We start from the raw sequence: 27,731 nt of genomic DNA on the forward strand, positions 1-27,731 counted from the left end.
CCCAAAGCAAAGCAAATAAGCAGTCAGGAAACAATCCGCAAATTGGTCTTTGCTGCCCTCTGGTGGTCAGTCCTGGGAAGGTTCCACGTCATAGTTGACACAGATGTGCCCTTACCCCAATCTCCCATCCCAGGACCATCTACGCTAAAACCGTCATCCCACCGGAATTCTCACCCACAGAGCAAGTCCTGGTGTCTGCTCTCTTCTCCCTCTCCCCCTACCCCTACCATTCTCTTCTGTGCTCTCTCTCTCTCTCTCTCTCTCTCTCTCTCTCTCTCTCTCTCTCTCTCTCGGAAAAGGAATAACACAGCCCAAGCAGCTTAATGATCACTGAGACTGTGCTTTCTCTAAAAAGACAATTAATGAGAGATGAGCCGCGAATTTCAACTCTCCCACGCTGCTCTCTGAGAACAGATGAGTGGTGAGCTCATTTGACACGTGTTAAAAGAGTATGCATCTGTTGAATTTCTCTCTAGTTTTAGCAAAACACACACCATGCATGTTTAGGACACTGACGACATAGGAACCCACTACCTCTCTTAGCTCTGCCCTCTATTAGGCCAAGTTACATGAACATTAGCAAAGGCGTTCAACTCTAGCCATGCCCGTTCAGTACAGTTCCCACCCTGAGCCTTCCTGCAAGATCTCACCGAGGTGCTCCTCCCGTATTCCCAGCTAGGGCATGGTTCTAATGTGATCCAGAGAGATGGGTTGTTTTCTCCACAGTGTTGCACAGATCTCCATCAATCACTAAAGCCTACAGTATGGTGGAGGGCAGAATGGAGAGACAGAGCGAGGGGAGGGGAGGAGAGAGGAAAGGATGGATGAATGGGCAAATGGGTATGCATGGAGGGCTGTATTTGTATATTGGCAAATGACTGAAAAGATAGAATAATGTAAAAATTGATAGGTGGAAGGTATATAGGCAGATGGTATATGTATGTGGGTAGGTTCTGGACAGGTAGATGATTGATGAGTGGCTAGGTAGACAGAAGGATAAATGGAAGGACAGAAAGAAGAGAGGGGGAGGCTAAAAATCTTCCATGGTGTTTAGCACTTAATTAAGCCTTGCACTGAGACTGAACCAAAAAGGCATAGTCCCCGCTCCCAGTAAATATTCTGTCACTAACGGTAAAATCTATGCTAGAGCAAGAACCAAGGGACCGCTCCATCACTAGCTCAGGCGGCATGGCTGCTGTTGTCTGCAGCCCCCTCACAGCCAGCACGGCTCGTTCACAAAGTCCTCCCACCACTCACAGTGGGTCTGAGCATCCACGCCAGGGGTGAGCTTGTGTTACTGCCCCTGTTTGTCACCCTTGCAACCTCAGGTGCATTTGATAACCAGTGTAGTTGAACTTGGTCTTGTGAGCTTCCACATCCCTGTCAGACTAATAGTATGCATGTGGTTTTGGTATACGTAGGCACTTATGCAAGCCCTATATATGTGCAAACCCCTTATATATGTGCTGTGTCTTACAGCAGTTCTGTCTTGTTTGGTTTTTGTTTTGTTTTGTTTTGTTTAGAAATGGACTGACTCTGAATCCCGAGGCTAGGTGGACAGAATGAAAGCCCAGAGAAGCCGGATCCAGAGCCCTGCTCATTCATAATGGCCTCGAGACAGCATCTGGAGCAGACACAGCATTCCAGCTGTTTCCATTCATGTTGATTCCACTCAGTAATCTCACCTGACATCCTCACGTTAGGTACCTCTCTTTGCCTAGTTCAGGGCTGGGCCCTGGGCTAAGGAAAGGATGACTCTCATCAGCTGCAGTCTTGACTGACAGCCTGTTGAGGAGTACCCATTGGGTTTTTTGGCATGTATATCAGTCTGCTGAGGTAGTGAAACAGACCAAATAACTTCAATAGCAGACATTTTTCCCCTCGAAGTCTGGAGTTTAGAAGCATCAGATTGAGGTGCCAGCGGTTTCCCGAAGCCATTCCCACTTTGTCCTCAAGTGACCTTTCCCCTGTGTGCAGACACATGGAGATATCTAATAGATACCAGTCTTGGCAAATGTGGGTCCAACCCCTATGAGCCCCATTTCCTTTGAGTTGCCTCTTTGCACATACAATGCCCAAACCCAGTCAATCACATTGGGATTGGCCATGCCCTCTTCTGAATGGAATTGTGACCCCATTCCCATAATGTATGTGGAACTCCTAAGTTCCAGGGTCACTCTTGCAACATTTTCTCAGTTATAACCAAAAGGACACTACAAGAGGTCTGCCATGTCTTAGAGACAGACAACACTAGGGCCGTGTGCAAGCCTGGCATTTCCAAAGAAGGCTCAATTTCAAGTGCTTAGAAATGAGTGTGAAAATGAATCAGACGTAAAGATAAGATGGGGATTGTAGACATAACATCACTTGTGAGTACCACACCCACAGTAAGGAAATGCAAGGCTCATCACTGGGAGACATGACCAAATGGGAAGAAGGGGATCAGGAATAGGGGGTCCTATAAGACCCTTAACATGAGATGAGAACTTGGTTCTTGAGCACTAGTAGGTCACAGAGGGGACAGGGTGGCTGGGACAAGCATTCCTGTGTATACAGGCATTCTCAATGAGCAACCCCCTGCCTGTAGCATCACTTACTCCAGACAGACACTGCTGGGATGGGGTGCAGCTCCCAAGCCTCCTTTGGGGAGAGATGCCTTTACGAGTAAAGACAACATGTCTTGTGACAAAACATTTCCCTCACACAGAATCAATTCAACCATATAGGTTGGCTCTTGTTTATATCCCCATGTCCTCTGCTTCTGCCCTCCACCCTCAGGGTTATCCTCATCTCCCTTTCTTGCTGGGAAAGGCTTCCCAGCTACCCCCCCCCAAGTAGGCTTTGAAGGTCCTTTAAGCCTCCTCCCTCTCTGACTCCCCACCCAAAATATCTTGGTTTCTTTTTCCTCCTGTTCTTCTTGATCATTTAATTGAGCACGGCACTTTGGGCACGAAGGAGAGGATGGCTGTTGCGGCAAGCCTTTGAGAGCAATCTCAATGTACTGAGGAATGTCGTGGAAATGAGAGATAGTCATGAAAAGTCAGACATCTGGGCAAAGTTTAAAAGGACTGGGCATGCCCAGCCTTGAGTTAATATCATTGTGAGCAGCCTGGGTGACAGTTTCATAATCCATCAAGAATACACGCAGGAGGGAAGGATCCATTTTCCATTCATCAGCAACAGCAGAAGGATCAGAAACATCTTAGGTTTCAGCCGAGGAAACACCCGTCCCTCGTCTGAGTTACAGGGGAAGTGGAGCCGCCGAGAGGGCATCTCTGAAACATCTGTGCTGGGGACACTCTCTATGCAACGTATCCACTGGAAATGTCATTCAATGGGCAACAAGGCAGTATACACAGAGCCCCCATCTAGGCTCTGTGAAGAATCCCCCTTGGCCTGAACACTACAGCTGGGACCTTGAATGCTGGTCCCCAAACCATGTGTTGACAGTTTGGGATCTAGCCTGTGGCACTGATGGAAAGCTGTGGAATCTTTAGAATCTAGGAAGGACAGAAGGAAGCAAGATGGCTCTGGATGTACCCTCAACACTACAGCGAGCTCAGCCCCAGAGATGGTTTGTCTTGACTGCTGACTTGGTGGGATTGAGAATCTCCACATAAATAATCCTCCAGGCATGCCCGCCAGGGGTTATCTAGATTAGGGGAACTGAGGTGGGAAATTCTACTCTACATGTGAATAGTATCCCAGGGGAGGTTCTAGGCTGGATAAAAGTGGGAGAGTAAGCTGGAGCTGAGCACAAGCCTCTGCCACTCTCTGCCTCTTGACTGCAGACACAGTGTGGCCAGCTATCTCCTGTTCCTGCCGCCATCCCCTTCCCCGCCCCCACCCCCCCATACTAAACCATATACGATGGAAATTTAGGTCCAAAAGAAAGCATTCCTTCCCTCAATCTGCTTCTTATCGGGAATTTTGTCGTAGCAAGAGACAAGTGACTGGTACAGCCCTTCCTGACTCTTTGCTTCCCAGACGCCATGACACAAGAAGCATTCTTTGCATTCCCTGGACCCACAATGCTCTATGGCAGTGGAATCCCTGACTGTGGGCTGAAACTCCATAACCTTTTCCTTTTTATAAGTCAATTGTCTCAGAACCCTCCAGACAGGAACAGAAAGTTGACTAGCACTCGGGATAATTTCATTAGCTAATTTCTAGTTGGGCAGACTGGTGGACAATTCTAGTTTGTTGTTTATTCTAGATACCCAAGAGCCCGAGGCATTTCAGATTGCCCTACTTGGAAACAAGTTCTATAGGCATGGGAACAACCAATCATTCCTTGTTACAGTCAGCTTCTGTCCTGCCAGTAACAGCAGGAGCATCAGTAAGAACCACATTACTGACAGCTCTGAACTACAGAGTTGCTGTTCTGCACCAGGAACTTGGCACTCTTGGTCCTTCCTCTTACCTCACCACCACCATCAGTTCCATTTTATTGATGAGAAAATTAAGGCTCAGAGAGAACTGATGACGTCCCTACAGTCCCACTTCTGGACACACGAGATAAGACTGGAATACAGCGTCTCTGAATTCAAGGCCCACACTCATCTTCACATAGCTACAGTGATAGGAACAAAGAATGCATGCCAGACTATCAGACCACCCAGAAGGAACTGTGGCTCTCCAGATCCACTGGGTAATCAGTGCTATCCCCATAATAATGTTCAATAGAACAGAAAATGAAAACATGAAAAAAATCATGCATTGCTCTCCCCTCCTGGAGCTGTCATCCCACATTGTACAGGTCTTAAATAAGACAGTCTCTCTGGGCCATCTTTTACAATTCTGCTGCTTTTCCAACTGTGCCTATCAACACACATCTGAGATGCAGATGGATGGAATGTAGTCTCAAGGATGCAGAAATGTTCTATATTCATTGTTAACTGGCCCTCTTTAGCATATAACGAATATCTCTGGTCCCATTATATTGACTGTGGCTTGAGAATCTTAGCATCTGACATTGTTGCTCATTCTGGAAACAACTGACTGTGAAGTTAATTAAAAATCAGTGCCAACTACCTTCATGGCGCCCAGAGCTTGGAAAGTCACTGCTAGTCTTGAAGGAGTCAGTGTTGCCAGGATCACATTGAATCTTGCGCTCTTGCTTTGAATAGGTGAATGGTACTGTCCATCTGGAGTCACAGAACCAAACCTGTGAGGATGTACGGAAGCAAGATGAAAAAAGGTGATGGGATTTAACACAACACAAGCATGGCACTGCTAGATGTGATTATCTTATGACTCCTGTGTGAACACAGCAATGAGCATCCTGAAAGCTTTGCAAGAAATGCTGGGAAGGACTTGACAAGAACAGGTTCTCTACTGCTGCCAGCCTACAGTGAAGTAGCAGCTCCCAAAAAAGGAAGAGCAGAAAGACCACCACCATCAAACCAAAGGCAGGGCCTGACTGTGCAAACACGTCCGCTTGTTTGCTTGCTTTTTAAAGAACAGTGAGATGCAACTCACACCCCACAGAATTCACGTTTACAGCATTTGGATTTGGTGGGTTTGGGAATATTCACAACTTCTAGAACCATTATTTTCCCTCAGCTCCTCAAGTTTCGCCATGCTAAGAGAAATCCCACACCATTAGAGTCACTGTCTAGGTCCTCCGCCCGCTAGTCCCTAGGAACTGACTTTCTGTCCTTATGGATCGTCCTGCTCTTTGCATCACAGTGGGATCAAATTATATAATATTTCTCTGAGTCTGGCTTCTTTTACGCAGCACAAGGTTTACTCAGTGCAAGGTTTGCTCGCCTACACTCTAGCCTAGAGCAGTATTTCATATTTTTTATGAATGAATGTTTTACTCAATGGGCATACCAGATGTCTTTTAGCACTTATCAGCTAACAGATGTTAGAGTTGTTTCTACTTTGGGGATATTATGAATGACTATGCTATGAACATTTGTGCTTAAGTTTATTTGAAACAAATAGAAGTACACATTTCAATGAGCACATGGACAATGTTTATATGTGTGTGTGTGCATGTGTGTGCATGTGTGTGTATATACATGCATATGTATATATGTAGGTAAATATGTTCACACATACACACACACAATCATATATGTGTGTGTATACACACACATGCATTTTGAAATAAAACTGTTGGTCATTTAACTTCAAACTTTTTTAAAGATTTATGTATTATTTGTATATATATGCTGGCATGAGTTTATGCACACTACTTGAGTACAGGAGCTCACTGAGGCCAGAAAAGGGCATTAGATCCTCTGGAACTGGAGTAACAGACAGTTATGAGCCATTATGTGGGTGCTGGGAACTGAACCTGGGCAGCAGACAAGCGTTCTCAACTGCTGAGCCATCTATCCAGTCCGAACTTAAAACTTCTGAGGGACTTCTAAGTGACTTTCCAAGTCTATGAAGATATTTTATAGTACTGCCAGTAATGTGAGATGGTTCTAATATCTCTGCATCTACAGCAGCATTTAGTATTGTCTCTATGGTTTGCCCTAGCCATCCCACGAAGTGCAGAGTGGTGTCTTCCTGTGACTTGACAATAGTCTCCCAATGACAGTGGCATTGTTGTGATTTCTTTTCTTCTTTATTAGTGATTTGAATATATTCTTTGAGAAATGTCTATTCATATTTTGTTTATTAACTGTTTGTCTATCTTGATTAGCTGGGATAGTTTCCCATTCTGGATGCTAGGCCCTTCTTTTTTTTTTTTTTTTTTTTTATTTTCTTGAGATGAACAATCAGTTTATTGAAACTTCAGGTAAATATGTGGCCTAAGATGTGGCACAATGAAAGTATCATCCATATGTGATATAAGTTATCACTCTTGCCCTTGGAGTTTATTTTTTTTTTGATTTTTAATATTTTTATTACATATTTTCCTCAATTACATTTCCAATGCTATCCCAAAAGTCCCCCATAGCGCCCCCCACTTCCCTACCCACCCATTCCCATTCTTTTGGCCCTGGCATTCCCCTATATTGGGGCATATAAAGTTTGCAAGTCCAATGGGCCTCTCTTTCCATTGATGGCCGACTAGGCCATCTTTCGATACATATGCAGCTAGAGACAAGAGCTCCGGGGTACTGGTTAGTACATCATGTTGTTCCAACAATAGGGTTGCAGATCCCTTTAGCTCCTTGGGTACTTTCTCTAGCTTCTCCATTGGGAGCCCTGTGATACATCCAATAGCTGACTGTGAACATCCACTCCTGTGTTTGCTAGGCCCCGGCATCGTCTCACAAGAGACAGCTATATTTGGGTCCTTTCGATGCTAGGCCCTTCTGATGTATTTGATTTATAAGTTTTTCTTCAATTCAAAAGATTGTCACTTTTTAAAAAATTTTTATAAACTCTGATTGACCTACTTTTTCTTCAGTTGGCTGTACTTTTAGTGTCATATTTAATAACTCGCTGATGAGACCAAGGTCACTAAGTGTATACCCCAATTGACTTCTAACTGTATGTTGGGTAGTATAAGATAAGGGTCCAGCCATTTGCTGAAAAGACTTTTGTTTCCTCTTTGTCTTGGTGCTCCGGAGGTCTAGTAATTATCAATAAACATGAGGATTTGTCTGTAGACTAATCTACTCCATTAACCATATAGCTACCCTGATCCTAATGCCATACAATGTAGATTATCACAGTTTTGTCACAAGCGTTCAGACTCCAAGTGTGATCCTCCCACTCTGTTCTTCTTTATCAAGATGGCTTGCTTTTATTCAGGTTTCCCTATTAATTTTAGGATGAGTTTATTAATTTCTTCAAAAAATAAAGTGGCAGCTGACATTTTTAGAGACTTGCTGAATTATTTATATTTATACCTGTTAACTAGTTCACTTTCTAATCACCGATGAACCAAGACCCCCAAAAGACTGCTCTTTCAAAACCCCATATGGGGGCTGGCGAGATGGCTCAGTGGGTAAGAGCACTGACTGCTCTTCCGAAGGTCCTGAGTTCAAATCCCAACAACCACATGATAGTTGTAGTTGCCACAACCACCTGTAATGAGATCTGACACCCTCTTCTGGTGCATCTGAAGACAGCTACAGTATACTTACTTATAATAATAAATAAACCTTTGGGCTGGAGCAAGTCAGGGACTGAGAAAGTAAGGCTGACTGGGGTGAGTGGGGCTGACCAGAGCAAACAGAGGTCCTAAATTCAATTCCCAACAACCACATGAAGTCTCACAACCATCTGTACAGCTACAGTGTACTCATATACATAAAATAAATAAATAAATCTTAAAAAAAAAACATATGGCCACTGTTGTTCTGCAGTGTGGGGGACAACTTAAATGGTAATAAAATAATGTTATAAATAAAATCTTGCTCGTCAAAGTGATGTATCACCTACAAACAATACAAGCCCACCAGCTTTCTTCTTTCTACTTGAATCTGACTTTTTGACTCCTACTGCATTTGGTGAGCCCTTAGCCTTAGCCAGTTGTCATCTGAGGCTGAGTCACCCACTAAGGTCTGAATAGGGTGATGGGATATGGGGAGTCACCCATCCTGACTCCCCTTTCCTCTTCCATCCTCCAGATCAGGTGATGCTACCAAGTGCTAGGAAATAGACCTCTAGGGAAGGCTAGAACTGGGCCTCGATGGGCCTCGAACTGACTTTCACAAGCACTGCTGGCTGCAGAGACTTTCCAGGACATCTGTCTTCAGTGTTTCTGTTCTATTTACCAACAGTTCATGGGGTGGGACACAGAGAGAATTTTGTCCATTCTAAGTTTGTTTCCCACACAGATTTCTTTAACTTTTGTAATCAACTACATTTATTTGTGGACATGAACTTATAAGTAGCAAAGTTATGTAAAAGAGAAAATCCACAGCAAGCCAAAAAGGCAGTTTATTTATGCCCAGACTTCCGGCTCGACCAGTGATGTAAGTACAGCTGTGGCCCAGGGTTTACAGCTCACAGGAAACACAGCTGAGGCACTAAGGCAAGTGCTGTTGCATAGAATATATGAAAGGCATATTTAACCTTGACTGCCATTGTGGATCTTACCAGAGAAAGAACCTCTCACCTCATTGATGCACCTTGACTGCCCTGTGACTGCCTGGGCATTTTCCCTCTCAGTGATTTTTTTTAATAGAATATTTTTTATTTATTCTTTGAGGATTTCATGCATGCATTCGATGTGTTTTGATTATACTTGAAAGGTGGTAATCATAACTTTTCACACCCACAAGGGAAGCAAGTAGCACACATCAGTTTGTTTATTCTTGCCAAACTCTAAGGAAGATAAATATCCAAAAACAAGAGATTGGGTACATAATTTACAGACTAGTTAACATGGTACTTTGGTACATCTGATATTCAATGTCAGATGGAAATTAGAAGTTCTGAGAAGAACAGGATCTATCAATGGATATTCTGTAAAATTCTAATGTAACTCTCCTTCTTTAGATATATTGGCATAGAGAAAAGTCTAGGAATGCCCATTAAATTGTATCAATCATTACATATGACCAATGTCATGTTGGAGCAGTTGACCTTTTCTCTAGTTGCTTATCTACCTTTTCCAGTTGTTGAAACACTCAGAAGATGACTGCTCAATCTTGCAGACAGTGAGATCTCAAAACTCAGGGCCTCATTTGCGGGAACAAGTAGGTCATCTGTACAGACACTAAGGAGAAGAGTACTCACTTATCCAGCAGGTTCTCTCTGGGAATCCGAACCTTGTCAAATATCAAAATTCCATTATCCGCACCATTCATACCTGGAGGGAACAGAATTAAAATAGATTCAAGGGAAAGCTATGCATGCACCATCCTACAGACGGCCTCAGCTACTTCTTGGCCAAAAACATAAACCTTAAATATTTCCAGAACTGGAGGGGGCAGAGTAAGGATGCTGTCGGTTTGCTCTGGGGAGGGGGTGAGGGCTGGCTCAGACACACCTGGCCCATCCCTAACCCCCACCCTGAAGGAGAATGAAAAGCAATGACAAGGTTTTCCTTGTTTGGAGCCCACAGGGTGCTAGGGACTCAGGTTTCTGTTGGGGTACATTTTCCTCCCCAGCAGCAAACATCATTAAAAGGAGAGAGTTCAGACTAACTGGAGAGACATCTCAGAGGCTAAGAGCACTTGTTGCTCTTGCAGAAGAGCCGGGTTCAGCTCTGTAGAACCCACATAGTGGCTCACAGCCATCAGTAATTCCAGTTCCACAAGACTTCCTTCTGACCTCCCTGAGCACTGTGCACACACGTCGTGCACGGACATATATTCAGGCGGATATATTCAGGGGATTCAGGGGATTGCATTGAATCTGTAGATTGCTTTTGGCAAGATAGCCATTTTTACAATGTTGATCCTGCCAATCCATGAGCATGGGAGATCTTTCCATCTTCTGAGATCTTCTATAATTTCTTTCTTCAGAGACTTGAAGTTTTTATTATACAGATCTTTCACTTCCTTAGTTAGAGTCACACCAAGATATTTTATATTATTTGTGACTATTGAGAAGGGTGTTGTTTCCCTAATTTCTTTCTCAGCCTGTTTATTCTTTGTGTAGAGAAAGGCCATTGATTTGTTTGAGTTAATTTTATATCCAGCTACTTCACCGAAGCTGTTTATCAGGCTTAGGAGTTCTCTGGTGGAATTTTTAGGGTCACATATATACTATCATATCATCTGCAAAAAGTGATATTTTGACTTCATCTTTTCCAATTTGTATCCCTTTGATCTCCTTTTGTTGTCGAATTGCTCTGGCTAGGACTTCAAGTACAATGTTGAATAGGTATGGAGAAAGTGGACAGCCTTGTCTAGTCCCTGATTTTAGAGGGATTGCTTCAAGCTTCTCACCATTTACTTTGATGTTGGCTACTGGTTTGCTGTAGATTGCTTTTATCATGTTTAGGTATGGGCCTTGAATTCCTGATCTTTCCAAGACTTTTATCATGAATGGGTGTTGGATCTTGTCAAATGCTTTTTCCGCATCTAACGAGATGACCATGTGGTTTTTGTCTTTGAGTTTGTTTATATACTGGATTACGTTGATGGATTTCCGTATATTGAACCATCCCTGCATCCCTGAGATGAAACCTACTTGGTCAGGATGGATGATTGTTTTGATGTGTTCTTGGATTCGGTTAGCAAGAACTTTATTGAGGATTTTTGCATCAATATTCATAAGGGATATTGGTCTGAAGTTTTCTATCTTTGTTGGGTCTTTTTGTGGTTTAGGTATCAGAGTAATTGTGGCTTCATAGAATGAGTTGGGTAGAGTACCTTCTGTTTCTATTTTGTGGAATAGTTTGTGAAGAACTGGGATTAGATCTTCTTTGAAGGTCTGATAGAACTCTGCACTAAACCCATCTGGTCCTGGGCTTTTTTTAGTTGGGAGACTATTAATGACTGCTTCTATTTCTTTGGGGGATATAGGGCTGTTTAGATCATTAACCTGATCTTGATTCAACTTTGGTACCTGGTATCTGTCTAGGAACTTCTCCATTTCATCCAGGTTCTTCAGTTTTGTTGAGTATAGCCTTTGGTAGAAGGATCTGATGGTGTTTTGGATGTCTTCAGGATCTGTTGTTATGTCTCCTTTTTCATTTCTGATTTTGTTAATTAGGATGCTTTCCCTGTGCCCTCTAGTGAGTCTGGCTAAGGGTTTATCTATCTTGTTGATTTTCTCAAAGAACCAGCTCCTTGATTGGTTGATTCTTTGAATAGTTCTTCTTGTTTCCACTTGGTTGATTTCGCCCCTGAGTTTGATTATTTCCTGCCGTCTACTCCTCTTGGGTGAATTTGCTTCCTTTTGTTCTAGTGCTTTAGGTATGTTGTCAAGCTGCTAATGTGTGCTCTCTCTAGTTTCCTTTTGGAGGCACTCAGAGCTATGAGTTTTCCACTTAGAAATGCTTTCATTGCGTCCCATAAGTTTGGGTATGTTGTGGCTTCATTTTCATTGAACTCTAAAAAGTCCTTAATTTCTTTCTTTATTCCTTCCTTGACCAAGGTATCATTGAGAAGAGTGTTGTTCAGTTTCCACGTGAAGGTTGGCTTTCTATTATTTATTTTGTTATGGAAGATCAGCTTTAGTCCATGGTGATCTGATAGGATGCATGGGACAATTTCAATATTTTTGTATCTGTTGAGGCCTGTTTTGTGACCAATTATGTGGTCAATTTTGGAGAAGGTGCCATGAGGTGCTGAGAAGAAGGTATATCCTTTTGTTTTAGGATAGAATGTTCTGTAGATATCTGCCAGATCCATTTGATTCATAATTTCTCTTAGTTTCTCTGTGTCCCTGTTTAGTTTCTGTTTCCATGATCTGTCCATTGGTGAAAGTGGTGTGTTGAAGTCTCCCACTATTATTGTATGAGGTGCAATGTGTGCTTTGAGATTTACTAAAGTTTCTTTAATGAATGTGGCTGCCTTTGTATTTGGAGCATAGATATTCAGGATTGATAGTTCCTCTTGGAGGATTTTACCTTTGATGAGTATGAAGTGTCCCTCCCTGTCTTTTTTAATGACTTTGGGTTGGAAGTCAATCTTATCAGATATTAGAATGGCTACTCCAGCTTGTTTCTTCATACCATTTGCTTGGAAAATTGTTTTCCAGCCTTTCATTCTGAGGTAGTGTCTATCTTTTTCTCTGAGATGAGTTTCCTGTAAGCAGCAAAATGTTGGGTGTTGTTTGTGTAGCCAGTTTGTTAGTCTATGTCTTTTTATCAGGGAGTTGAGTCCATTGATATTAAGAGATATTAAGGAAAAGTAATTGTTGTTTCCTGTTATTTTTGTTGTTAAAGTTGGCATTCTGTTCTTGTGGCTGTCTTCTTTTAGGTTTGTTGAGGGATTACCTTCTTGTAGTTTCTAGGGCGTGGTTCCTGTCCTTGTATTGGTTTTTTTCTGTTATTATCCTTTGAAGGGCTGGATTCGTGGAGAGATAATGTGTGAATTTGGTTTTGTCGTGGAATACTTTGGTTTCTCCATCTATGTTAATTTGAGTTTGGCTAGGTATAGTAGCCTGGGCTGGAATTTGTGTTCTTTTAGTGTCTGTATAACATCCGTCCAGGATCTTCTGGCTTTCATAGTCTCTGGTGAAAAATCTGGTGTAATTCTGATAGGCTTGCCTTTATATGTTACTTGGCCTTTTTCTCTTACTGCTTTTAGTATTCTATCTTTATTTAGAGCATTTGTTGTTCTGATTATTATGTGTCGGGAGGTATTTCTTTTCTGGTCCAGTCTATTTGGAGTTCTGTAGGCTTCTTGTATGTTCATGGGCATCTCTTTCTTTAGATTTGGGAAGTTTTCTTCTATAATTTTGTTGAAGATGTTTGCTGGTCCTTTGAGTTGAAAATCTTCATTCTCATCCACTCCTATTATCCGTAGGTTTGGTCTTCTCATTGTGTCCTGTATTTCTTGGATGTTTTGAGTTAGGATCTTTTTGCGTTTTACATTTTCCTTGATTGTTGTGCTGATGTTCTCTATGGAATCTTCTGCACCTGAGATTCTCTCTTCCATCTCTTGTATTCTGTTGCTGATGCTCGTATCTATGGTTCCAGATTTCTTTCCTAGGGTTTCTATCTCCAGTGTTGCCTCATTTTGGGTTTTCTTTATTGTGTCTACTTCCCTTTTTAGGTCTAGTATGGTTTTGTTCATTTCCATCATCTGTTTGGATGTGTTTTCCTGTTTTTCTTTAAGGACTTCTACCTGTTTGATTATGTTATCGTGTTTTTCTTTAAGGATTTGTAACTCTTTAGCAGTGTTCTCCTGCAATTCTTTAAGGGATTTTTGTGCTTCCTCTTTAATGTCTTCTACCTGTTTACCAGTGTTCCTTTGTATTTCTTTAAGTGTGTTATTAAAGTTCTTCTTGAAGTCCTCTACCATCATCATGAGATACGCTTTTAGATCCGTGTCTAGCTTTTCCGGTGTGTTGGGATGCCCTGGACTGGGCGAAATGGGAGTGCTGGGTTCTGATGATGGTGAGTGGTCTTGGTTTCTGTTAGTAAGATTATTACGTTTACCTTTCGCCATCTGGTAATCTCTGGGGTTAGTTGTTGTCGTTGTCACTGTTTAAAGATTGGAGCAGAGGCTGTGTTCCACTCACCAGAAGTCTCAAAATCCTGTGGCGGGGGTCGTGGGTAGCTGGCGGGTGTCAGCCGACCCTGCGCTCTAGCTACCCCGGTGCTGGTCCGGCCGGAAGAGCCCTATCATTCCTTAGTATATTACCCCAAAATAATTTTAATTTTTATTTCTAAAGGAAAAGAAAACATCCATCAAAGCCTTTGACTAGCTGTTTCAGAACCTGCTGTGAATATTTTGCTAGTCAGTGAATCTAATAAAGTCCCCCAATGTCCCAGGCAAGAGTCATGTGCTCAAGTCCTTGGACCAGAATCACTTGAAAAGGAGTCTGTCTTCTGAAGGAATCTTAGCAATCCCTGTGCAGTTTGTCTCAGTAACATAGCCAAGGATTCCAGCTCCAAACACCCCAAAACCAACCCTGGTCTGAAGAAACAGGAACAGCAGTGGGGTTTGTTTCCAGTCTCTGCTCAAATCTAGGCTTCTCTTTCCTACTGTCTGGAAACCAATACCAGCATCCCAGTGGAAATACTGCCTTCGAGGCTTGGTTCTCCCCAGTCTTGCTCACCACATGGGTTACCCATAAACCTCTTCTGAAGAAGGCGCTGACCTTAGCGTCAGTTCTGAATACAGGGTACCTATGATAGATCAGGGGCCCAGAGGAAATGGCAGAAAGCGAAACTAGCCATTTAATTGAAGTTGACAATGTAGAAGATAAGAGTCAGCTAAGCCAACATGCTCTTGGCCACACAAGGATTATCTCTGATTTCTGATTATAAAGTGTATAGACTGTCCCATTGGGTCAAGAAATACAGTCTTGAGGCCCAAGAAAACAATCTCTGACACAAGTTTGTACAGGAAAACCTTTAACATGTGCAGAGGCTTTTCAGAATACATGGACGAGTTGAATCATTTTAAGAGAAGACTCTCGAGAATGCCCTTAGCTTATCTGGCCAGCCAGGGCTTCTGAAAGTGGGAGCAACCCTAGGCTGCATGCAGTGAGCTAGAAGAACCAAACAACCTGTGTGTGTGAGGGAGGAAGAGGGAAGGAGCCCTGGAAACACCCCAGGGCTGCCGGGGAGAAGGCGGGAGGCCACCTGTCCTGTACACATCTGACACACCCCAGGTTTGTATCAGCCAAAATACTGGAGTCAAAACTGTAATCTAAACAATGCTCAGCGTGTGTGCTGGCTACAATTATGATTACTTGAAGGCCAACAAAATGGTCAGAGTTGCTAACACTAAGAAATGTTAAAAATTAATTATTAATTAATTAATTAAATTTTAAAATTAGGAAAGTAGAGGGCTGAAGAGACAGCTTAGTGGTTCAGAACATACTGTGCATTTACAAAGGACCTGAGTTCGCATCTCAGTACCCATGTCAGGAAGCTGCCAGACTCCTGTAACTCTAACTCTAGGCAGCCACCATCCCTGGGCTCTGAGGATACCTACACTCACATAGCCCACATACCTGCACACAGGTACATAATGCAAAATAAAAAGGTAAGCCTTTTTAAGTAAGGCTCTTGTTTCAAAGCCCAATGATCTGATTTCAATTCCTGGACTGCACATGAAAGGAGAGAACAGAGTCTGGCAAATTGTCCTCTGACCACATAAGTGCAGAAGTGCGGAAGTACATGCATGTGTCTGTATGTGCCTGTACACCCACACCATCAATAATCAATCAATAAATAATTAATGTAAACTAATAAAAAACATTAAAACCTTTGACTAAAGTCTCATTTATTTGTACTAGTTAGCATAAAGTTTAAAAATAAAACTCTCTCTTACCTCACACCTAACCATACAACTGATTAATCTATTCCCCCTACAAATGAAAACAAAAGCAACAAAAAACAAAAAAAGTAAGGGAGGGGAGGGAGAATCATTTGATATGCTGCACCGCTTTCAAGAGGAAATGAAGGAGAACCATGAATCCAAGGGGAAAGCCACACACACACACACACACACACACTCCCTCCAGGCAAAAGCTTATAACTGACTTGCTCTCTCTCCCACCCACTGGAGACACAGTGCTCACCATACTTCTTACCCACAGTTCCCCTGTCGGAAAGGGGCAGCTGCAGAGGCCCATGGGGTGACCAAATCACTTATGCTGTTTGGGGAAAATGGGACCAGGCAAGAAATTATATTTTGTTGAGGAAAAATTGTAAAAAGAAACAAGAGTCGTAGGTGGTTTTCCCTCACAGTAATGATTCCAAGGTCATCTCAATATCACAGCTTGGGAAAAGAAAAAAAAAAAAAAAAAAAAAAGGCCAGCCAAAACTCACAAGATACTAGGTCAATAAGCCATCGCTTGATGGGAAAGCCACACTCTTAAAGTCTTAAAGGCAGTTCCATTTCAGCCTAAGATTCCTCATTAACTCTCTCAATACAGTCAGGCTCCTAACCTCTGTGAGCCTCAGTTTTCCTGTTTGTGAAATAGGGACAACAGTAGTTCGTTGGCTGGTTATCTCAGTACTTAACTTAGTGCCTGTCTACCACTCGAATTCTCAACTAGCGGGAACTGCTTAACTGATGAACATGAAACACTGGCTACTCATCCAATGAGAATGTATCAGTCAAGAAAACTTGCTTTAAAAAACGTCCTGATCCCGAAAGGCAAACTCAGAGGAAATGGAAGACTAGAACTAGACAGACACCTGTGTAATGTTCCCAGCCCACCCAGCTCACAAACATGGCTACACATTAGAATTTACTGACTCCTTTAGAGTCCTTAGGAATACCCAGTACCAAGTAGGAAACCACAAAGTAAGACAAACCACAGTGGCTGTCTTTATTCAGGGGAGGATTCCAGTAGTAGAGAGCTTCAAAGAGCTTCTACATGCTTTGGTGGGGTCTATTATGAAGCAAGACATCAGGGTTAGAAGGTCTTGACCAAATGTTTATTTAATTATTAAGAAGGGAAAAGAGGGCCATCAAGATGGCTCAGCATAAAGAAGTGTTTGCCACCAAGCCTGATAACCTGAGTTCAAGGACCCATGTGGTAGAAGGAGAGAACTGGCTCCAATAAGTTGTCCTCTGACCTCCACATAAATGCTGTGACACATGCACACACACTAGATAGATAGATAGATAGATAGATAGATAGATAGATAGATAGATAGATAGATAGATAGGGATACGTAGATAGATAGATGATAGAAGATAGATGATAGATAGATAGAAGATGATAGATGATAGAAGATCGATCGATAGATAGATAGATAGATAGATAGATAGATAGATAGATAGAAGATAGATGGATGGATAGATAGATAGATAGATAGATAGATAGATAGATAGAAGATAATAGATGGAAGATAGATAGATAGATGATAGAAGATAGATGATAAAAGATAGATGATAGATAGATAGATAGATAGATAGATAGATAGATAGATAGATAGATAGAATAGCATTCTAAAGAAAAGAGAAAGGAATAATGGCAAAAATAGAAGCACAAAGACAAAATGAAAAGAAAAAGGTCAGAGTTCATCACATGAAGTAAAAGGAGAACAAGGACAGTGTGCTGCCTTCAGGCTATAGCATAAAACCATGCAAGTCATGGTTAAGAACACCACATAGGGGCTGGGAGATGGCTCAGTGGGGAAGAATACCTGCTGCTCACGTGAGGACCTGAGTTTAAGTCCCCAAGACCCAGGTAAAAAGCCAGGTGTGACCCTCCATGCCTGTAACCCACACTGTGAGGGGAAGAGACAGGAGGATCTAACTGCTAGCCTAATTCCTTCCAGATTCAGTGACAGACCCTGTCTCCATCGTGTGATGGAGAATGATCAAGCAAGGCACTCTATGTCTTCTTCTAGCCTCCATACACATGGGCACATGTACACACATGTGCACATACACCACACACATTCACACAAACACACACAAAGAACATTGCATAACACAATTAACTGGCCATCTATCTCCATGAATCCCACATCATTGGATTCAACCAACTATGTATTGATATACATATTAATTACACCTATACTGACAATCAGCAGACATTGTTCTCTTATCCTTGTTCCCTAAATGATACAGTTCAACAGGTATATGACATCTGTACCATATTAGTTGATAAAAGGCATCAAAAATGATATAAAGTATACAGGAGGATGTGGTAGGTCTTACACAAACACTCTGCTACTTATATAAGGAAATTGAGCTTCTGTGTAATTTTAGAATTCTCAGAGGGTCCTAGAAGCTATAATACCCCATGAATATTGAGGGACAACTGTGTCAGCATAGAGGACTTTCCTAACCAGGAAGCCTCAGCTCTGGGTATCCTGTCATGTGCAACAGACAGAAAGAACAAAGATATCTCTTCCCTTCTTCATACACTACTGTTGGAAAGAACAACATAGCTAGGAAATGTTACAGGGGGAAACTACAGAGTACATGTACAGAGTGGGAGGTAGTGCCCTGTTGGTGGCAGGGAGTGTTTAAATGTTGGCTGCTATTGCTGTCCAAAGCCTGAGCTCATTCCCACCTCTAAAACAGTCAGATGCTGTTCTGAGCCTCTGCTTCTCACCAGAGCACACACAGAGGATGTGAAGCCAGGCTCAGGAAAGTTTTGATGGTCTGTACTGGTCCCCTGATGCACTGAACCAGGAAACAGGAATCCGATTCCTTACCTGATTGTCACGGTCAAAGGTGGCCTCAGTCTGGATCCCTCTCACGTTGCTCCTATGGCCCTTCTCAGTCATTGCAAACATCCCAGTATACTTCTGCTCCTAAAGGTCATGAGATATTAAAAGAGAGTTAGTTGTTCAGATGACCTTTAACTGAAGACCTTGGGCCATTAACTATATAGTAGCAAGAAAAGGGGAAGAAAGCTGGAGACAATCATAAAATTTAAAAATCATAAATGTAGTTGGTTTATAAGCTTAGAAATATGACAGATGAGGCTAGAAAGATGGCTCAGTGGTATAGAGTACTTGTTGCTTTTGCAGAGGACCTAGGTTCAGTTCCCAGCGCCCACCTAGTGGCTCACAACCACCCATAACTCTAGTTCCAGAGAACCCAACACCCTCTTCTGATATCTGAAGGCACAAGGCACTCATGTGGTGTACAGACAAACATTCAAGCAAAAATGTCAACCCTAAATATAATTTTTAAAATGTATTTATTTCTATTTTATGTGCACTGGTGTTTTACCTGAATATGTGCCAGATCACCTGAAACTGAAGTTACAGACAGCTGTAAGGTGCCATGTGGTTGCTGGGAATTGAACCCAGGTCCTCTGGAAGAACAGCTAGTGCTCTTAACTGCTAAGCCATCTCTCCAGCCCCATATATATTTTTTTAGTCTTTTAAAAAGAAGAATATGCCAAATATAGCAAAATATTTTAAAAGATAGTCTTGAAATTCTCATTTGGGACAAAATTTTACAGATTCTAATTCTGGGTTTTTTTTTATTCAAATGTACATTCACATAAAAGTACTATGAAATTTTTTTAAAGTCTTTGTGAAAAAAGCAGTCTATTAAGGCAAGCATCATACCTTGAGTGGCCGAAACCACTTGATAACATGTTCAGGACTTCCAAGATTGCTGATTGCACCACCAAATAACAAAAAACGGATTCCACACTAGAAACAAAGACAGTACAGACAATGACTAGTCACAATCAACAGCTTAACAACAACTAGACGCACTGGGAAACTCCATTCAAGGGGTATCTCTTAGCATCCTTCAGTGCTACACAGGTCTTTTTATGCCCCTTTACAAGCCCTGATAAAGTGTTGCTGACAGGAAAAAAATGGGAGGGAGGAGGGGGAGGAGCAAGCAGGGGCTTAAGGAGGAGGAAGAGGAGAGGTGCTCTAGTTTGATCTCTGCTGCTACGATAGACATAAGGATCAAAAGCAAGTTACGGAGAGTAAAGCGTTTCTTCCAGCTTCAAGGTTGCAGCCATCATGGAGGGAAGCCAAGGCAGGAAGCTTAAGGCAGGAACCTGGAGACAGGAACTGAAGTGGAGACCATTGAAGAAGTCACCAACTGGCTTGATCCCATGGTTTGTTCCTCTTGCTCTTGCCTACCCCAGGACCACCTGCCCAGGGTGAGACCACCACAATGGGGCTGGGCTTTCCCATGTTCAACATTAATCAAGGCCTGCCACATAAGCCAGTTGGATAGAGAGGCAGTTCTTTAGTTAAGGTTCCCTCTTCCCAGGTGACTCTAGTTTATGTCAAGTTGACAATAACTGGCCAATACAAAGAGGAAGAAGAGGCACTGAGAACAAGGCCACATGGAAGGAGCAAGCCAGCTGACATCAAAGACAAAGGTGTGGGTGGAAGCATGTTGGGATTTGCTGGCCTTGAACTCAGCATTCCTTTTCTGAGTTTCCTCTGAAGACCCTCCCTCCCAAGAGTGAGCCTGAATGGCTTACAGGTGGCTTCAGGATGAGTCTGTGACCTACATCTAGCTGAGCTACATCATCCATGAGGCTTCAGAAATAGACTGAGGGTTTCAATGGGGCCATCCCAAGTGCCACCGAGACACAATGAAATCCAGAGTAATGGAGCCCCGAGCCAGCTGACTGCCATCTTTCCATGAGCTGGAATGAAGCCAAGGTAGAAAAGATAGGGCTGAGGAAAGAAGACAACCAAGAGATTCGAGAAGTCATGTCTTGCTGGCCTGATGAGTTCTTTAGGTGTGTCAGTTAAGCCTGTTTTGCTCTATCAAGTTTAAACTCGACCTTATTTTATTTTATTTTATTTTATTTTAGAGGGAAGGTCACTGTTTACTGTATGACCAGCCTGTGCCCACACATTTGGGAAATGGAATCAATTCAAACGGTATATTTTTTTTTTCTCTGTGTCTAGTTTAAAAGACGATACTCAAACTAAGACAAGTTGAATTTTCCTCTTTGGCTAATGGTGAATGTATACATTATATGATACATTTCCTCCTAGGTTTTTAACTTTTCCCTCTTCCCTGGGAAAAAATGGTTGTTTTTTTGTTGTTGTTTTGTTTTGGGGTGTGTGTGTGTCTGTGTGTCTGTGTGTCTGTGTGTGTTTACCCACCCTTGAAAAGCTCCCATTCATTAGCTACATTAGTACTCAGCTAGGGCCAGAGTGAGCCTGTACCATCAAAGGAAATCGACCAGCTTATAAAATCTGTGTTGCATCCACTCATACAATCAATTAAAGTGTGGGGACTTTCTCTCGAAAAACCACATTCTGCAAATGGCAGACAACACGATCAAGCCAGACAGTACAGGAAGAGTACCAGGGAGGACCTGAGCGAGTGACCTCTGGCCAGACATGTTTACAGCAGTGCCTCCTAAGAGGAACACAGACATTTTTCTAGCCTGAGTCAGGCAGGCAGGTAGTGGTGATGGCAGAACATGGTAGACTGTGAGGAAAGAGGTGGAGAGATCCAGTACAGATTCTGGAAACAAGTTGATGAGTTGACGGTTAGGGAGAAAAGCCTAGCCTTTGGCTGAGTTGCCATGTGGATGGAAGCCCATTCGAACAACATGTACTGTTTGAGGTGTGTCTCTCTTTTCTTGATGATCTAGATAAGAAAAGGGATGGCTATCACATCAGGAGTATGGAGCAATAACCACATTGTTCCCAAAAAGAGCTGACCAAAGCCTCCACAGGCCACTACTGGAGATGCCTAAAGGCTGGCATCTGATATCAGGGCGTTATCAAGAGACAAATGATGAGCTTTGGCAAAGCCCCAACTGACAGATGGGGATGAGAAGGTGATTCTGGTTATCAGAGCCAAGTGCTGGTTGTCCTCACCTTAATCCTACATTGAAGCCACAACCTGATAGACAATTACGAAAGACTCCTGAATGGGATAAGAGGGCTTAGTCGGGAAAGTGCTTACATTGTAACCGCAACACCTGAGTTTGATCCCCAGAACCTATGTGAAAAACTCAGGTGCTATGACATGGCATTTGTAATCTCAGTGCTGGGAACATGGGCAGGAGGATGCCTGGGACACACTGGCCAGCCAATTTAGTCTACTCAGTGAGTTTCAGGCCAGTAAAAGACTCTGTCTTAATTTTTAAAGATTATCTAGGAGCAAGCACGTTGGTTCAGTGGGTATTGTTGCCAAGACCCGGATAGAGTTCAAGCCCCAGAACCTACATGGTAGAAGGAGAGAACTGATTCCAGCAAATTGTCCTCTGACTTCCACAGGCATGCCATGGGACTTTCGTATTCATATTCATTCAATCTCTCTCTCTCTCTCTCTCTCTCTCTCTCTCTCTCTCTCTCTCTCTCTCTCTCTCTCCCTCCCTCCCTCCCTCCCTTCTTCCTCTCCTTCCTCTCCTCTCCCCCTCCATTAAAAATACTAAAAAATACAGCTGATGAATGACACCAAGGTTGTCCTTGGATTTCCATATGCACGTTTACACATGTGCAAGTGCACACACACACACACATATACACACACACACACAGAGTTATGCCAAAAGGAACATCTTGGAGATGCATTACCCCTGCCCACTTCTTGCTCTTTGCTTCCTGATCCACTATGATGTCAATTATCTGCTGCACACTCTTGCTACAATGGTCCTACCTGCTTCACCATGCCTTCTCACCCAAAATGAGCTGAAATCATGAACCAACATAAATCATCTCTCCCTGTTGTTTCCAGTGGGTATTTCTGTCACTGTGATGCAATGGTAGCTAACACCATCTGACTCCCTTGTGGGATGATGAGAGAGCAGGTAGTGCTTTCCTCTTTGTGACACACATACATGATAAATAAATAAATAAAATTTAAAGAGTTTATATTTCAAAATCAAATATTTAAATTACTTAAATTAATGAAGGCAATGACTGCAGCAACACAGATCCAGCTCAGCAGTGGTATCTAAGTGAAGAAAGTAAATTACTGACATTTATGGTACTGTCTTTATGAAAACAAGACAAATGAAGCTGGGTGGTGGGGTGCTCCACATCTTTAATCCCAGCATTTGGGAGGTAGACATGGGTAACTCTCTTTAATCCTAGCATTTGGGAAGTAGAAGTGGGTGGCTCTCTGTGAATTCGAGACCAGCTTCATCTACAAATAGAGTCCCAGGGCAGCCAAGGCTACACAGAGAAACCCTGTCTCAAAAAAAAAAAAAAAAAAAAAAAAGAAAGAAAAAGAAAAGAAAGACAAGTGAGAATAACAATTAATATACAATATGTATATAATTGAAAACAATATGCAAAAACAATATACCAGTGATTCCAGCACTTGGGAGACAGAAGCAGGAGTTCAGGGCCTGCCTAGGTCATAGGAAAACTCTGTTTCAAAACTAAACAAACAACAAAGACTAGATGATGATGGAGACAGGGGAAGGTGGGGGGATGAGTCATGCTGTGGACCACTTTTCAGACACCTGTTTAATTACTATGCTGGGAGCTCATGGTGATGTCACCCACTCCTTCTCATACCCAGGGAGTGTGAGTTCCTCTAGGCTGAGCTTTCAGAACCTCTCACCTTTATAGACATGGACACATCCACCATACAGAGCACTTCTCCCAGGACAAGGATTTGGCTGATGAACCTCTTCCTTTTTTCTTCCTGAAAATAAAATAGACCCAATGTGAAGATTTACTCATGGTCTGCTGATCTTTGAAATTTACATTTTAAATAATATGTGATATACATAATACTTCCACAATAAAGCAACACAAAGCAATTTTAAGTTGGGAAATATTCGCATCGCTCTTTGGAAAATAAATGTTTCATCTTGTGTCAGTATGGCCTCTGGCTAATCTGGGTGTGGTATTCAAGGATTCTTTTTCCCTTTTATTAAGATTTTTTTTAAAAAAAAAACTTATTTAGGGACCCTAAGTCAAAAGCCAACTTGCCCAACCAATGATTAACCTAAATTGAGATCCATCCCATGGGCAAGAACCAATCTCTGACACTATTAATGATACTCTGTTATGCTTGCAAACAGGAATTTAGCATACTGTCCTCTGCAAAACTCTACCCAACAGCCAGTGGAAAAAGATGCAGATACTCACAGCCAAACATTATAGATGGAGATATGGAGATTGGGGAGTCTTACAAAAGAGTTGGGAGAAGGACTGAGGGACTGGAAGAAGAAAGGGACCCTACAGGAAGACCAACAGAGTCAACTAACCTGGACCCTTGGAGGCTCCAAGAGACTGAACCACCAACCAAAGAGTGAGCACAGGCTGGACCTAGGCCCTCCTGCATATAAGCAGCAGATGAGCAGCTTGGTCTTCATGTGGGTCCATCAGCAACTGGAGCAGGGGCTGTCCCTAAGCCTGTGACCTGCTCCCCTAAATAAACTGCCTTGTCTGGCCTCAGTGGGAGAGGATGCACCTAGTCCTAAAGTGACTTGATGTTTGGGGTGGGGTGGGAGTTTAGTTGGGGGGGGTGTCACCTAGAGGGTACCTTCTGATTAGGGGAAGGAGGAATTGGGGGAGGACTTGCGTGAGGGGGTCCTGGAAGTAGAGGGGAGGCTGATATTGGGTTGTAAAATAAACAAACAAACATTTAGGGGTATGCACAACACAGCACATGTGTAGAGGTCAGAGGACAACTTGAAAGAGTCAATTCTCTCCTACAGCAGCGATGTAGGTCTTAAGGATCTAAGTCAGGTCATCAGGGTGGGCAGCAAGGGTTCTTTCCTTCTGTTTCACAAGCCCACAGCCTCTTTTCTTCTCCAACAGAAGGTCAATTGCTCCTGCCTGCAAGTCAGCCTGGGGGAAGTGGCTTTACCCCTGAGGCTTTACCAAGCTCTTCCCTGGCCTCCCTATGTTTCCCCTGCAGTACAGGAAGCCAAGGCATCCTTCCTAGCTTCTCCAAGTGTTCACACAGCAACACTAATGTGAAGAAAATCCTTCAGAAAATCTGGAAACATTTAAGACAAAGGAAAAGCCATGTTCTTCTCTTTTTAAGCACAAGCCACCTCTGGATTTGAGTTATGATTTTAAAGCCATGAAATCCTGATCTCTCATGCCTGTTGATCTTCTCCCTGTACACAGCATTAACAACTTCCAAAGCTCAATGAGGGTACCACTCTCCTTTGTTTAATTACAGGAAAACCAGAGCAGGGCTTAGGACAGCTCAGTGGTCAAAGTGCTTGCTTCAAGAGCAAAGGCCTGAGTTTGGACCCTGTAAAAAGCCAGGTGCAATGACAGGTGTCTATAATTCTAACACTAGAAAGGTGAGACAGGAGGCTGCTAGGGGCTCCTTAACCAGCAAAATTATTGAGCTCCATGTTCAATGAGGGAGCCAGTTTCAAAAAATACAGTGGAGAAAGACACCCAACATCACACACACACACACACACACACAGAGTTTTTGATAAAATCCAACATTTCCTGAGACGGTAGTAGCCCCTTAAGTGGAGTACTGGCTAGTTTTGTGTCAACTTGACACAGGCTGGAGTTATCACAGAGAAAGGAGCTTCAGTTGGGGAAATGCCTCCACGAGATCCAGCTGTAAGGCATTTTCTCAATTAGTGATCAAGCCGGGAGGTCCCCTTGTGGGTGGTGCTATCTCTGGGCTGGTAGTCTTGGGTTCTATAAGAGAGCAGGCTGAGCAAGCCAGTGGAAGCAAGCCAGTAAGGAACATCTCTCCATGGCCTCTGCATCAGCTCCTGCTTCTTTTTTTTTTTTTTAATATTTTTATTACATATTTTCCTCAATTACATTTCCAATACTATCCCAAAAGTCCCCCATAGCGCCCCCCACTTCCCTACCCACCCATTCCCATTCTTTTGGCCCTGGCATTCCCCTATATTGGGGCAAATAAAGTTTGCAAGTCCAATGGGCCTCTCTTTCCATTGATGGCCGACTAGGCCATCTTTCGATACATATGCAGCTAGAGACAAGAGCTCCAGGGTTCTGGTTAGTACATCATGTTGTTCCAACAATAGGGTTGCAGATCCCTTTAGCTCCTTGGGTACTTTCTCTAGCTTCTCCATTGGGAGCCCTGTGATACATCCAATAGCTGACTGTGAACATCCACTCCTGTGTTTGCTAGGCCCCGGCATCGTCTCACAAGAGACAGCTATATTTGGGTTCTTTCAGCAAAATCTTGCTAGTGTATGCAATGGTGTCAGCGTTTAGAAGCTGATTATGGGACGGATCCCTGGATACAGCAGTCTCTAAATGGTCCATCCTTTCATCACAGCTATGAACTTTGTCTCTGTAACTCCTTCCCTGGGTGTTTTGTTCCCAATTCTAAGAAGGGGCACAGTGTCCACACTTTGGTCTTCATTCTTCTTGAGTTTCATGCGTTTATCAAATTGTATCTTATATCTTGGGTATCCTAAGTTTTGGGCTAATATCCACTTATCAATGAATACATATTGTGTGAGTTCTTTTGTGATTGTGTTACTTCACTCAAGATGATGCCCTCCAGGTCCATCCATTTGGCTAGGAATTTCATAAATTCATTCTTTTTAATAGCTGAGTAGTACTCCATTGTGTAAATGTACCATAATTTCTGTATCCATTCCTCTGTTGAGGGACATCTGGGTTCTTTCCAGCTTCTGGCTATTATAAATAGGGCTGCTATGAACATAGTGGAGCATGTGTCCTTTTTACCAGTTGGGACATCTTCTGGATATATGCCCAGGAGAGGTATTGCTGGATCCTCCGGTAGTGCTATGTCCAATTTTCTGAGGAACCGCCAGACTGATTTCCAGAGTGGTTGTACAAGCTTGCAATCCCACCAACAATGGAGGAGTGTTCCTCTTTCTCCACATCCTCGCCAGCATCTGCTGTCACCTGAATTTTTGATCTTAGCCATTCTGACTGGTGTGAGGTGGAATCTCAGGGTTGTTTTGATTTGCATTTCCCTGATGATTAAGGATGTTGAACATTTTTTCAGGTGCTTCTCTGCCATTCGGTATTCCTCAGGTGAGAATTCTTTGTTCAGTTCTGAGCCCCATTTTTTAATGGGGTTATTTGACTTTCTGGAGTCCACCTTCTTGAGTTCTTTATATATATTGGATATTAGTCCCTTATCTGATTTAGGATAGGTGAAGATCCTTTCCCAATCTGTTGGTGGTTTTTTTGTCTTATTGATGGTGTCTTTAGCCTTGCAGAAGCTTTGTAGTTTCATGAGGTCCCACTTGTCAATTCTCGATCTTACAGCACAAGCCATTACTGTTCTATTCAGGAATTTTTCCCCTGTGCCCATGTCTTCAAGGCTTTTCCCCACTTTCTCCTCTATAAGTTTCAGTGTCTCTGGTTTTATGTGAAGTTCCTTGATCCACTTAGACTTGACCTTAGTACAAGGAGATAGGAATGGATTGATTCGCATTCTTCTACATGTTAACAACCAGTTGTGCCAGCACCATTTGTTGAAAATGCTGTCTTTCTTCCACTGGATGTTTTTAGCTCCCTTGTCGAAGATCAAGTGACCATAGGTGTGTGGGTTCATTTCTGGGTCTTCAATTCTATTCCATTGGTCTATTTGTCTGTCACTATACCAGTACCATGCAGTTTTTATCACAATTGCTCTGTAGTAGAGCTTTAGGTCCGGCATGGTGATTCCACCAGAGGTTCTTTTATCCTTGAGAAGAGTTTTTGCTATCCTAGGTTTTTTGTTATTCCAGATGAATTTGCAGATTGCACTTTCTAATTTGTTGAAGAATTGATTTGGAATTTTGATGGGGATTGCATTGAATCTGTAGATTGCTTTTGGCAAGATAGCCATTTTTACAATGTTGATCCTGCCAATCCATGCAGCTCC

General features: G+C 42.7%; 1 protein-coding gene across 1 annotated transcript in view; it reads right to left on the reverse strand.

Annotated features, from left to right (window-relative positions):
• Positions 1-27,731, reverse strand: part of Acoxl (acyl-CoA oxidase like) — a 291,722-nt gene that overhangs the window by 253,798 nt on the left and 10,193 nt on the right. The window contains 5 exon segments of the mRNA XM_021179280.3: positions 5,035-5,167; positions 9,658-9,767; positions 18,677-18,775; positions 19,544-19,630; positions 23,487-23,570. Coding sequence (XP_021034939.1) covers positions 5,035-5,167; positions 9,658-9,767; positions 18,677-18,775; positions 19,544-19,630; positions 23,487-23,570 — 513 coding nt within the window.

This window comes from Mus caroli, unplaced genomic scaffold (assembly GCF_978045245.1).
Source record: "Mus caroli unplaced genomic scaffold, Mus_caroli_1 scaffold_2, whole genome shotgun sequence".
Taxonomy (NCBI): Eukaryota; Metazoa; Chordata; class Mammalia; order Rodentia; family Muridae; genus Mus; species Mus caroli.